Source organism: Zootoca vivipara, chromosome 10 (genome assembly GCF_965207765.1).
Source record: "Zootoca vivipara chromosome 10, rZooViv2.hap1.1, whole genome shotgun sequence".
Classification (NCBI taxonomy): domain Eukaryota; kingdom Metazoa; phylum Chordata; class Lepidosauria; order Squamata; family Lacertidae; genus Zootoca; species Zootoca vivipara.
In genome coordinates this window covers 8,258,479-8,271,114 of record NC_142593.1, presented here as the reverse complement: position 1 = coordinate 8,271,114, position 12,636 = coordinate 8,258,479, and the positions used below count along the sequence as shown (strand labels likewise).

Sequence of the window (12,636 nt, the reverse complement as noted above, 5' to 3'; positions counted from 1 at the left end):
CTGTTTATAAACCTGCCGTAAGTACATCATCTCCTCCACTGTGCCCAAAGAGATTAGCCGAAACACTTTCACATCCCTGCATTGGCCAATCCTGTAAGCTCTGGAAAAACCAAAGTCCAGGGTCAAAAAAGAAGAAGAAAAGAAAAGAGAAAGAAAAAAGACAAGCAACATCCATATTTCAAAGTAACCAGTTTTTAGCAAGTTGCCTGTACCTGTCAATGGCTTGAAGATCATTAGCTGGATTCCATGTTGGGTCAAACAGTATAACAATATTTGCTCCAACAAAATTGAGCCCCAGTCCACCAGCCCTTTATAACAACAGAAGAAACAAAGAGGTGAAGAAATGTGGTGTTTTTTTTTTTAAAAAAAAATGAGATCGCCACTTGTACATAAAGTAGCATTATTTGTTACGAGCATTTTTCCTAGACAAACTGGCAGAAAGTTCTCAAGTTTCCAAAATGCTATAAATAATGCCACTAACTATACTGCTTTCAGTAGAAACTACAAATAGTATTTCTCTCATCATAACGAACAAACTTACGGCAGTTTCACTATTCCTGTGCAATAGAGCTACTGTGCCATCATCTTCCATATGCTCACAAAACTAGCAATGGAAAGTGACTTCCACATTTATTACGCTACAAACAATGTACATTTTCCAACTATGTTGTTTTATGCAAGATACCTCAAGGTCAAAGCTACAGGACGAAAGAAAGGGGTATGGAAGTTTACATTAACTACATTGTTGCATTTACAGGAAAAGTCTCTTGCCACATTCAATTAAACTAATGTGCTGTACTTCAGTTTGAAGGGACAGGACACAATTTATGTTCACTTGGGTTCAAAAACTCCAAGGAAATGAAGCTTACTAAACTTTTAAAATGTTATGCTTCTACTTTCCTTGCAACAATTCTTTCCCACTACTTAATAAACTAGCTGAAAACAGTCCAAAATAAGCCATTAAGAAAACACTCTTTTAAATAAATTGGCTAAACCTCAACAATACTGACAAGTTTCATGGACAAGGTGTGATGACTTGCTTTCATTACAATCCTCAGAGTTTTCGCTTGGATCAGAGATAAGTTATCCTGCATGTATTTTCCATGAAGTCAAATTATATGTGTCAATGTGGCATTTTTTTCTCCAACAGTTGCGTATTGAACACATTTTCCTTACAAATAAAGCAGCTCAAATTCTGGGTAGGCTTCAAAGATGAAATCGGAAGCATTTTGTAGGAATTTTACATCACATCAATAACATCATGTGGGTACGCAGTCTCTCTTTGAACCCAATCCACCAAATTCCAGTGAGTAATCCTATTACATTTCAATGGGCAGGAAATAACTTCAAGTAACTGAAAATACCCTCCCCATACCTTAGGTCTTCTCTTTTAAGAAAAGTTATTGGAATTAGAAATAGAAAACAAAAGAAACATAGTTGAGAAAAATTACAGGTTTTTAATTGGACTTATTTTTTCCTGACGCAATATTATTACTTTATTTGGGCGCTGTGGGTTAAACCACAGAGTCTAGGGCTTGCTGATCAGAAGGTCGGCGGTTCGAATCCCTGTGATGGGGTGAGCTCCCGTTGCTCGGTCCCAGCTCCTGCCAACGTAGCAGTTCGAAAGCACGTCAAAATGCAAGTAGATAAATAGGAATTGCTACAGCGGGAAGGTAAACAGCGTTTCCATGTGCTGCTCTGGTTTGCCAGAAGCGGCTTTGTCATGCTGGCCACATGACCTGGAAGCTATACGCCAGCTCCCTTGGCCAATAATGCAAGATGAGTGCGCAACCCCAGAGTCGGTCACGACTGGACCTAATGGTCAGGGGTCCCTTTACCTATTATATGCCATGGGTAGGAGTTGCACACAGCATTCCATTATACACTAGTTGTAGCTTCCAGACCCTGTCCGTGAATGTCCACAAAAGGCGTACTAGTCCAAGTTATGAAAAGGTGCTTCTAGTCTCTGTGGACACTTGGGACCTCCATCGACAAGACAGATCAAGGATCACCCCCTGACTACTTGCCTGCTAGGGTTAGCGGGTGGTGCTGTGGTCTAAACCACTGAGCCTCTTGGGCTTGCCGATCAGAAGGTCGGCGGTTTGAATCCTCATGATGGGGTGAGCTCCCGTTGCTCTGTCCCAGCTCCTGCCAACTAGTAGTTCGAAAGCACGCCAGTGCAAGTAGATAAATAGGTACTGCTGCGGCAGGAAGGTAAATGGCATTTCCGTGTGCTCAGTCTTCCATCATGGTGTCCCGTTGCGCCAAAGTGGTTTAGTCCTGCTGGCCACATGACCCGGAAAGCTGTCTGGACAAACACCGACTCCCTTGGCCTGATAAATGAGATGAGCGCCGCAACCCCATAGTTGCCTTTGACTGGACTTAACCGTCCAGGGGTCCTTTACCTTTACCTGCCTGCTCCTTCAGAGGGAACACAATCCCATCCACAACAGGCAAATGTTCCAGGTTCCACACCTAGAAGCCAACTATAAATTATAAAGAACCCACAAGGCCATAACTTCAACTTATTGGCGCTCATCCAGCCTACCCTCCCCCACTGCATCCAACTGCCTCTGATGCCATCTCCCAACAATTTCATATAGAATTATAGAATCATAGTTTCAGGGGGTCATCGTGGCTACTTTAGAGTAACTCCGCCTGAGTCCAGTTTGTCTTAAAGACGTTTATTGTGCTATTTATTTACAGTGTAGAGACAGCTTAAAACATGACTTCTCATCCCGAATCAGAATCCGGCAATGGCGTACATCTGTTCCTATGCCAGCAAAGTAGTCTGGGTACCCCAAAACGCCACCCCCTTGACCTGTGCTGCAGCGCTCTCCTTACTTCTGGCGCTGGAAGGAGTGATGCCCTTTCAGCTTCCTCCCTCAGCGGTCGGTGCCCTGGCTCTGCAGCATCCCTAAGCATCTGCCTGCATCCCTCCGCCCCCGAGCTTTCCCATTGTTCCTCCCTCTGATTTATCTCCTCCGAGTCTCTCCCTCCTCCTCTGGCTGCTTCAAAACCACTGGTGCTCTCTGTACTTGACGAGGTGGACGTCAGGATGATGGGGGCTGGCTCCCTGTAGGGAGTCACCCTTACACATAGAGTTGGAAGAGACCACAAGGGCCATCCAGTCCAACCCCCTGCCAAGCATATAGATGTTAAACAGCCTGCAACACCCCACAGAATAGCAGGTATGATCACCCAATGCTACTGTTTGAAACTAGCCCTATAGGTGGGAGGCCTTGAAGACTATTATACTGTATTAGTATTCAATACAAACAGAATGGTCTCTTTTGGGGGGCTTCGTTGAGTGACAAACAAAATGGCATGTTGTAAAACAGGGCTGTGATATTATGAAGGGCAAGTTAAAAATATAGACCGATTAACTCTAAGCATGAAATACAGCCGAGGCCATAACTGAATTTTTAATTGAATTTCTGAGTTTCTATTTGTGCATGTCACTACTAATTTCTTTCAAACGAAATTGAGGGTGGTAGCTTTTGAAAACAACTACATTCAAGATTATTCTGGTTCCAAAAGCAGAACAAAAAAGGGGGGGCTTTTATTTATCTAATATTATCGCTCGTCATTTTTGATCTCAAGCAATCCTCAGAAAGGGGAGATGAAGATGAGGACTGAAGAAATATGGAAATACGTAAGGGATATGACTCATTTCTACCCTAATAGTCTTGATTGATGCAGTCTACTTCCCAGTCTTATAACAGCAGACAGTAATGTTATTGCTTCTTCCCAAGGAAGTGACAAAATGCAAGATCAATCAAGTGGGAGTGCAGTAAATTTGCTATAAATCTCTAACTACCTAGACAAAAGCAGACACAGCATTTTCTTACATTGTAGAAACGAGGCAAATGTTAACTTCTTCCATGCTGTTGAACTCTTTTACTATCTTGACCCTGTCCTCTGCCTTTGTATTTCCATCGAGTCTTCGGTAATCTAGCCCAGATGCCATGCAATATTGCTCCAGAACATCAAGCAACTGGTGGAAGAGATGAGGAGACCAGGCAATTAGTACTATTTAAAAAGAACCACAATAAACCAGACAGATCAAGTGTCTTGAAGGTCTGTAACAGCTCACGAGTTTTCCTACCATCACTCTTTCTCCAAAGTCATAGAATCACAAATATTTAATTAACTTGCAGAAACACTTAACATTTCCATTTTCCATTTACTGCAGTGGTATGTTTAAATAGTGTGCTGCTTTTCCAGTGGAAGCAACGAACTATTAATTTGATATGGAGAACTCAGATAATGTTTACATTCATTTTTTAATTCAATCCAGGCAATCCTGCCTTATCTCATGTGCCATTTCCCAAGTCCCATTAGTCAGTTGCAGGAATTCACACATAAGAGAAAGAGGCAAGACAGCTTGGCCAAGGCTCTGACGAGAAAGTTTCACAGGATAACCCACATCTCTGCTCAGAAGTAAGTCCTACTGAGTTCAATGGGACTTACCCTCTGGAAGTGTGAACAGGATTGCATCCTCAGTTTATCTAAAAGCTGCCTCACACCTTACATTTTTCCTACAAGGAAATCCTTCTGTGTGAGGCAAAGCATTAAAACTTCATAGGACAGTATAATAATTGTACATGCCTCTGTTTTGTTATGTGCGCATGCGCACAAGGGAGCATGCAACTGAACAGCCACAGGTGTGATCATTACGGGGTAAGAGGAAAGACTCCCAAATCTTTTCCCTACACAAAAGTGTTCGGTGTGTGTGTGTGTGTGTCATGGTTTGACTTTCTCCAAACAAGAACAAGGTTTGTTCTTGGCTTACGAATCATGGTTTTTTTAAGTAAAACAAACCATGACTCCTGGTTCAGTCTTACCGTTAAGCTGAGGATGATGGTTTTCTTGCTCCTGCTGGACTGAAGGGAGGTGCAAGGCAGGAGCAATCACCTGGTAAACTATGTGTGCATGCACACAAAAGCTCAAACCAATGACAAACTTAGTTGGTCTCTAAGGTGCCACTGGAAAGAATTTTTTTATTATGAACTGTGAATTACTGTGACGTGCAGACGGGGCTATTATCAAATTTTGCATGTTAATATTTTAAGTGGACTTTAGACTTTACTATACATAGTTATAGTCAGTTCTATGTACTCTTATGTTGCCCCTATTAGCTCGTAAAAAGACTATTATCCCATTGCTTAGAAGAATGCCCAGAAGTTCCAAGTCTGGAATTCACTCATTTTACTTCTTGAAGACGGAAAACAAGAAATTACAGCATTATTCGCAATATTTTGCATGACAGCCTACAAGATATATCAGTCGCTTTTACCTACTAGGCCTACATGGACTTTCCATCTTTCTTTAAAAATACAAAGTTTTAATTTTGTATACCTACCATTTTATTCTTCTTCATTTGAACTGTACTAGTACTTATTATTGCATTAAATAGAGTACACTGGTTTTTAACCATATAACAAAGAAAGCTATAGTCAGATGAAGCTCACCTTGGTTGAGAAGGAAAAAAGGAGCACTTTATCTTTGTTTTTTCTGAAGTGATTTAAAAGTTTCTGAAGGACCTGGAAGTAAATAATAAAAAAGAGTTACTGAATAAATTTCAGGCAAAATATACTTTCACATATATTACAACTTTCCAAAGTTGGGGATTTAAAAAACACAACAAAAAAATCCAGAAGAAGAAGAAAAAACAAAAACAAGCCAACTGATTTGAAGTGACATCATACAAATTAAAAACATGGGCAGGCCAGTGGAAACTATAGGAAGCCAGTGCAATTTATACTGGGATATCCTGGTGTAAACTTCCCCAATTCCAAACTCTGTTCAGGAGCAGGGCTGAGCCAGCCCAAGCCTAGCAGAGGCAAAACCAGCCTTTAAAATTGTGTTTGCTTTACACCATGCTATTTGCCAATGTAGCTTATGCTGGGTCGCATTTGACTGAGATGAAGAGAGTTTGGAATAGGGCTAAATCACTCCCTGCTATAGCTTGTCCCCTGCCACTACCCCGGAATGCCCCATCTGTGGAGCTTGCCCCAGGCGAGCTGCGGCTGTGCTAGAATGAAAGGTTTACACCAGTGTATCACCAGCTGAGCCAGGATGAGGGACCCCAGCTGGCCTAACCCCAGGTGAGCCCAGACTCAGCTAGTTCTGCTGGAGACGCACCTATTCCAAACTCCGTTTATGCCAGTGAATCTTGTGTTTGGATTGCTCCGTAAGAAGATACCAAATGATCAGAGATATAGATGTGCGCGCGCACTCATTTAAACATGTATAAAATAAACATTTTACAAAATGTACAGATAACGCACAGCTTTGGTTAAAACAGCTATAAAAGAAAATTCATGAATCAGTGCAGGAGGTGTGATCTTAATGCAAACACAATGCAAGGACGGCAAATCACACATTTGTAGCATTGTAGCTGCCCATCATGTCATAGCCTTAATCTACAAGGCCATGACCACACGACATTTAAAAAAAAAAAAACCCAGAGCATAATAGTCACCCTGAAGTGAACCAACCCTCTTTTAAGCCTGCTGCACAACATCCAAGTTCAGAACTTCTTGGAACTTGGCTTCTCATAATAATCAGCCAGCTGTATGCCCCTCCCCGCTCCCAGTGTCCTCTGTTGGTCTGTTTACAGTAGGTCGTGGCTTCCCAGACTTTGCACAGACCTTGAAATGCAAATAATCCGCCCACACGCAATGCTCTTCTGGTAGGGAAGCAAATAATCCAGAGCATTCTGTATAACAGTGATACTGTTATTCTCAAAAGAAGCATGTCCACATCTGGCAAACAGTAATTCCAGAGCGCCGTGCAGAAGCAAGACACAAAAGGGGAAAGAGGAATTTTTCTGTCCAATGTCTGTTGCCTATTCCCAATGGGCAATAAATATTTAAACAATGCTATTGATTCAGTGATAAATACTTAACCTCTTAATTTGCACAGATTTTCCTGAAAGCAAAACATTCCAGATGACAAGAGGAGATTTATCTGATTAATTCTATAATGGCAGATAAAATCTTGAATACAAAGCAGCAATCGTACTGTTCATAACCCACACTGTAGGCCCAATCATCCAATTTCACGGTGAATTGAAGAGGCACGAATTGGAAATATTTGGAGAGCTTTGGTTTTCAATTCAATTAGAAATTGTCAAAACTGGATCGTTTTAATGGGCAAAAAAATAATCAAGTCCTGCCATTTCAGACTCCAATTTTATTTTCTTAGGTACAAGGAGGTCGAATTAAAGGGTAAAATGAGTTTACCTACAAAACAACCAGGGGGGGAAAGCGAGGAGAACAAATATGCTCACATAATTAATTCCCAAATGGGTATCCTGAAAACAAATCCACTTTGCTTAAAGAAAATAAACCAATGTCATGTCATTTTGGAATTTAAGAGGGCTCCACAGCCTGGTAGGTATTTCACTATTCCACAGGGCAGATCAGAAGAAAGGCGAGGAACAAATAGCTAAGACTGAAAAGGAAAACCATATGAATCCAGAATGCGCAAAGCATAAAAGGTAAGCAGATCAACACATAGAGAGAGAGAACCAATATGGTGTAGTGGTTACAGTGTTGGACTAAGACCTGGGAGACCAGGGTTCAAATGCCTACTTAGGCATAAAGCCTACCAGGGCCAGCTCTAGGTATAGTCCCAGTGGCGCGGGGCACCAGGGCGCCGGGCCCGCGGGCGGGGCGCTGTGCGGCAAAGCCGCGCGGAAGCCATGCTGCGTGCTGCGAGGGCGCTGGAGCGATCTCCGTGCCTCAGTGCCAGGGCGCCCGACCTGCTCGAGACTGCCCTGAAGCCCACTAGGCCAGTCACTACCTCTCAACCTAGCCTACTTCTGAATACAGTGGTACCTTGGTTTACAACCATAATCCGTTCCGGAGGTCCGGTTGCAAACTAAAACAGGTTAAGGCGCACTTTCGCCAATGGGGCCTCCAAAAAGAAATGGGTTTTAATCCCAAAAAAGGGACACACACTTCCGGGTTAGACGTGGTTGTAATCCAAAATGGTTGCAAACCAAGGTACCACTGTACTGGTCATTGGGCATCACCAATGGGAAGAGTATATTGCTCTCAATTCCTGCTCTGGCGCTTCCCATAGGCATCTGATTGGCCACTGTGAGACCAGCAAGCTGGACAAGCCACTGGCCTGATCAGCAGGGCACTTTAACAGTCTTATTTCAGGGGGGAAAACCACTCACTAAGTGATGCCCAATAATGCCGTGTCAGATGCCTCCTGTGTTATTTTACACAGAAGTTATCGTTGATAGTTTGTGGATGAACAGAAGCAGGGGCACGGCAGAGCTGAAATACTTTGGAAACTGCATAAGCTGATGCAATAAAAAATAAAAATCCCAAACCCCACCTTATTACTGCCATAGCTATTCAGCCAGCACTTTCACTCTTGCTCAATTTCTCAGCCATAATGGTTTATTGATATAGGTTATGCCTGCCTTTTTATATGTTAAAAACCCCAGAATTAAAACAGTTGAGCTTTTGAAGTAAAATTTAATTTTAAAAGCTGTCTCTGCAATATTTTCATAACCTTCTCTTAGCTGTAGCTTGGCACCGTTTAAAATTAGAACAAACCTCCTGAGGCCAACAATATCTGATTAAAGCCTGTATTTTACTGGTGTCTTACTATTTTCATTTTTTAAAGTGCATCTGTAGTAGTAAAGTATAGATTATAAAAATGCAGAAGACTGTAAAGCCCGGCAACTGATTACATGGAGAAGAAGGTTCATTCTTTTCCATGTGTGCTCTGGTCTATTTCTTTCCAGACATCTTACCTGCAATAAAGTTAGGGTGGAAATAAGCAGATTCAATATATACACAACCTGATCCACAGGAGCTTCAACATGCCCATAGATGGTATATTTGCTTGCACAGAAACTCAATTTCTTGTACTGGTAGCAATAAATTTGCACCAACATATTTTGTCATGAGTGGAATAACAATGAAATATGCAGAAAATTTCAAATTTCATGGAATTACATGGTCATGGAAATGTAAACAGTGGACTTTTATCTTAAAGAAACCATGCATGCTAAATGAAAGCTAATACCAACTTTTTTGCCACATAATATGTACTTCAATCCCTTCATATATTTACCTTCATTTTCCCACTATACTTTGGATCAGAAATGGTTTCAAAGGCTGCATCTTTGCTAAGCTTCACAAAATCAGGAAATTTGGAAAACACTTGGCTGCACACCCTTGTGATGTAGGCTTCCTGAAATGAAACACACATTGTGCAGAAGCAGGCTAAAATTTGGCAAATCTGTAATTAACATCCTGGGCATAAGAAGAAATCTAAAACACTTTTTCAACAGTTACAGGAGCAGGGGAGGAATGCAAGCAAGATGGTCTGACTAACTTTAAAGGTTGATAAATAGATTAAAACCTATAGGAATTAGTCCTGTGTTCTCTGAACATGAGCTGAATATGATTGAAATAATTTTCAACAGTATGGACAATTAACAGAACATCAAAATGGGAAAAGCAATGTAATTTAGCAGTAAGTTCATCCTCAAAATACTGTGGGCTCAAAGGAAGCTGACCTGCTGTTTGCTCGTGTTGTCCGTTTGTAACAGTGCAGCATGGTTAGCAATCTTACGAAGGACCATCAGGTAACTGAAGTACAATGCCCGCATTGTTTCGCCATGAGCATTTGTCTGCAGAAATATATATATATAATAAACCATATTAGAAATGGGAAAAGAAGTGCAAGGCAGCTCACTGGCAGGAAGCTTTGGCAGAATTTTCAAAAATGGGACTGTTCCCATCTGCACTTGCAAGTGGTGCAGGCCACTCTCAACCACCTTGTGCATCTACTTTGCATGCAACTGACAGGAATTTTTGAATGCACGACATTGAAAAGAATGCAGACAGCGTAGGGCCTCCCATTTTACTGCTCAATAATAATTTCTCTCGGACAGTACAAACTTATAGCACAGAGCTCCCTGCTCCCACCTCTATACAAATGGTCTTGCCTGTTGCAAAAATTGGATGTTTGGTTGGTGTCCTTTTAAAATTTTTTAAAGACTCCTATGGTGCTGGAGGAGACTCTTGAGAGTCCCATGGACTGCAAGAAGATCAAACCTATCCATTCTGAAGGAAATCAGCCCTGAGTGCTCACTGGAAGGACAGATCCTGAAGCTGAGGCTCCAATACTTTGGCCACATCATGAGAAGAGAAGACTCCCTGGAAAAAACCCTGATGTTGGGAAAGATGGAGGGCACAAGGAGAAGGGGACAACAGAGGACGAGATGGTTGGACAGTGTTCTCGAAGCTACAAACATTAGTCTGACCAAACTGCGGGAGGCAGTGGAAGACAGGAGTGCCTGGCGTGCTCTGGTCCATGGGGTCACGAAGAGTCGGACACAACTAAACGACTAAACAACAACATTTAGCACTTTACATTTCTGATCGCCTGGTTTGGATTTATAGCCAGACATGGTAATATGGCATGTGCTCCTATCAATTGCAAAAGAGCGGACTGACCACAACTTGTTGGCCGTTCCTGTTGCCAACCATAACTGAGTAGCTCTGCCAGTGCTTGGAAGAAAGAGGGGGATACACAGGGTGGCACACACCTCTCTGACTCTCGGACTATAAATCCTGGAATTCTAACGCTGCTGCTTATTGGTGTCATCCAATCTCAGCAGATCTGTATACCAAATAAAGATGCATGGAAATAAACCTGCAGTTGCAGCTTCAAGCAGAATTTACCATTTAACCTCAATTTCCCCTAAATTGGAAATGAGGCCAATTTAGGGCTCATGGCTGCCACAGGCCTGGGGAATGTTCCCTCACCCCAGTGCTTCATTTCCATGTCAGAAGTCTTCCTTGGTGGATTGTATCCCATTTATCACCATTGTTAACACTCACTGCTTTCTTTAGAGCAAAGTTAGGCTATGATCTTACATACAGTTAGCATCACTCCCAAGGGAATTAATGCCACATTACATATGCTTAGCATTCAGGGTGTTATTTCTCATACATCTAAAACATATTTAACCTAAAACAACTCAGAAAGTATTATCCAATAGCTTCTTAGTGCACTAGCAATGACATCAGCACCTATATCAAATAACTACTTTCCCGGCCATGCCTGGCTGATTTTTAGGTGATGATTCACTGACCATTTACTCTGTGGTAGTTCCACTGAGGTAAACATGACAAAAAAATTAAGACCGTGCATTTTATGAATCTCACGAGGATAGCAATAGTAAAGCTATCCTTGCATGTACCGTGATTTAGCAATATAACTTCTAAGAGCATGTCAAAAAATATTCACTATCCTCCCCACCTTTTCCTCTTTTTTTGCCATATTTTAAAAAGCAACTGACTAGCCTCCTTTATGGATAACTTCAGATAAATCAACTGGAATATTTTAATGGTAAAGATATATGGACAAAAATAAGCCAGCAGATCAGTCCAATGTGATTTTGCACCATTAAAAAAATTACCGTAGTCAGGGAACTAATTAATATTCAAGTAAAAAGGATCTCACTCGGTATTCTTTTCCACAATTACGGTATTTTCTACATGTTGTCTGCTTACTACTAATTTATCAACGCTGTTGAAAAAGTATACTATACATAACAATGTTTTACAATGTTATTCTTCACCCCTTGTCTATTTGTGGGGCTTTATTTTATTTTTTACTTTTAAGTCAGCTGTTTTGGCTGAAGCCAGTCATGAGAGTACAAGTGCAAAGAAACCATCCGCCACAAAAGAGCACAAAGAGAATTGTGTAAAGGAAATGTTTTTATTAGTGCAAGGAGACCGCAGGCAGTGGGAGAAATCTTCAAAACCTACATAGCTTAGTCCCGTAACCCTACGTGAAACAAAGGCTCGATGTGGCTGAAACACCAAGTCTTGACTCGGCAACTGGACGCCTGCTCAGCGGACTCCCTCCCTCATTTTTATCAGCAGGTTTGCCATGACATCTAAATGGGCAACCAATGATTAGTACCTCCCTTCTAAACCAGAATTTGAAGCTATGGTTTCCAAACCCACTTCAAGCCAGAGGTACCAACCACATTCTGTCAAAGTGGATGTCGGCAAGCTATGGACTAAGAAAGCCAGGAAGTTGAGAAGCGGTGGAAAGAGCACATGTGCCCACAAAACTATTCTCAGCTGGCAAACCACAATTTGGCATTACAGTATGTCTGATTTGAGCCTAAGCACATGCAACTGCTTTTGAACATTATGACCCCCAGTTCCCCTACCTCACGCCCCACGTTGCTGCTTCCCACACCGTTCCATTTATGCCTTATATGTGTAACCAATAATGGAAACATTCACTTGTTGCCAGCCAATCCACATTTGCATCTGAAGAAGCAGGCTCCAATGTAAACCTGTAAAACTTTATGTGGTATCAAAAATTAAGTCTGAAAGGGTGCTCCTGAATACTTTAAATGCCAAACCTAAGACCAGCAGCGGAGGAAGCCGCTCGGGCGCATGGGGTGGCGCGCCCAGGGGTGGGACAGGGCAAAACGCAGGGCCTCCGAGGAATCTGCCTGCCTCCTCCCACTCAGCCGCTCTACTGTTTGGGCAGTGTGGAGCCTGCGCACGCCCAGGCCACCGTGTCACTCCCAGGAGAGGTGTGTGGCTCAGGCCCCGCAGTGAGTGCCAC

At 42.2% G+C, this 12,636-nt stretch overlaps 1 protein-coding gene across 10 annotated transcripts in view; it reads right to left on the bottom strand.

The window, feature by feature from the left end:
- ERCC6L2 (ERCC excision repair 6 like 2) overlaps positions 1 to 12,636 on the bottom strand; it is a 48,887-nt gene that overhangs the window by 22,921 nt on the left and 13,330 nt on the right. For all 10 annotated transcript variants that reach the window (XM_088653354.1, XM_088653356.1, XM_035099824.3 and 7 more), the window contains 6 exons: positions 9,554 to 9,667; positions 9,106 to 9,225; positions 5,475 to 5,546; positions 3,852 to 3,997; positions 213 to 308; positions 1 to 100 (listed from right to left, as the gene is read on the bottom strand). In XM_088653354.1, the coding sequence (XP_088509480.1) occupies positions 1 to 100; positions 213 to 308; positions 3,852 to 3,997; positions 5,475 to 5,546; positions 9,106 to 9,225; positions 9,554 to 9,667 (648 nt within the window). The remainder of the gene's footprint in view (positions 101 to 212; positions 309 to 3,851; positions 3,998 to 5,474; positions 5,547 to 9,105; positions 9,226 to 9,553; positions 9,668 to 12,636) is intronic.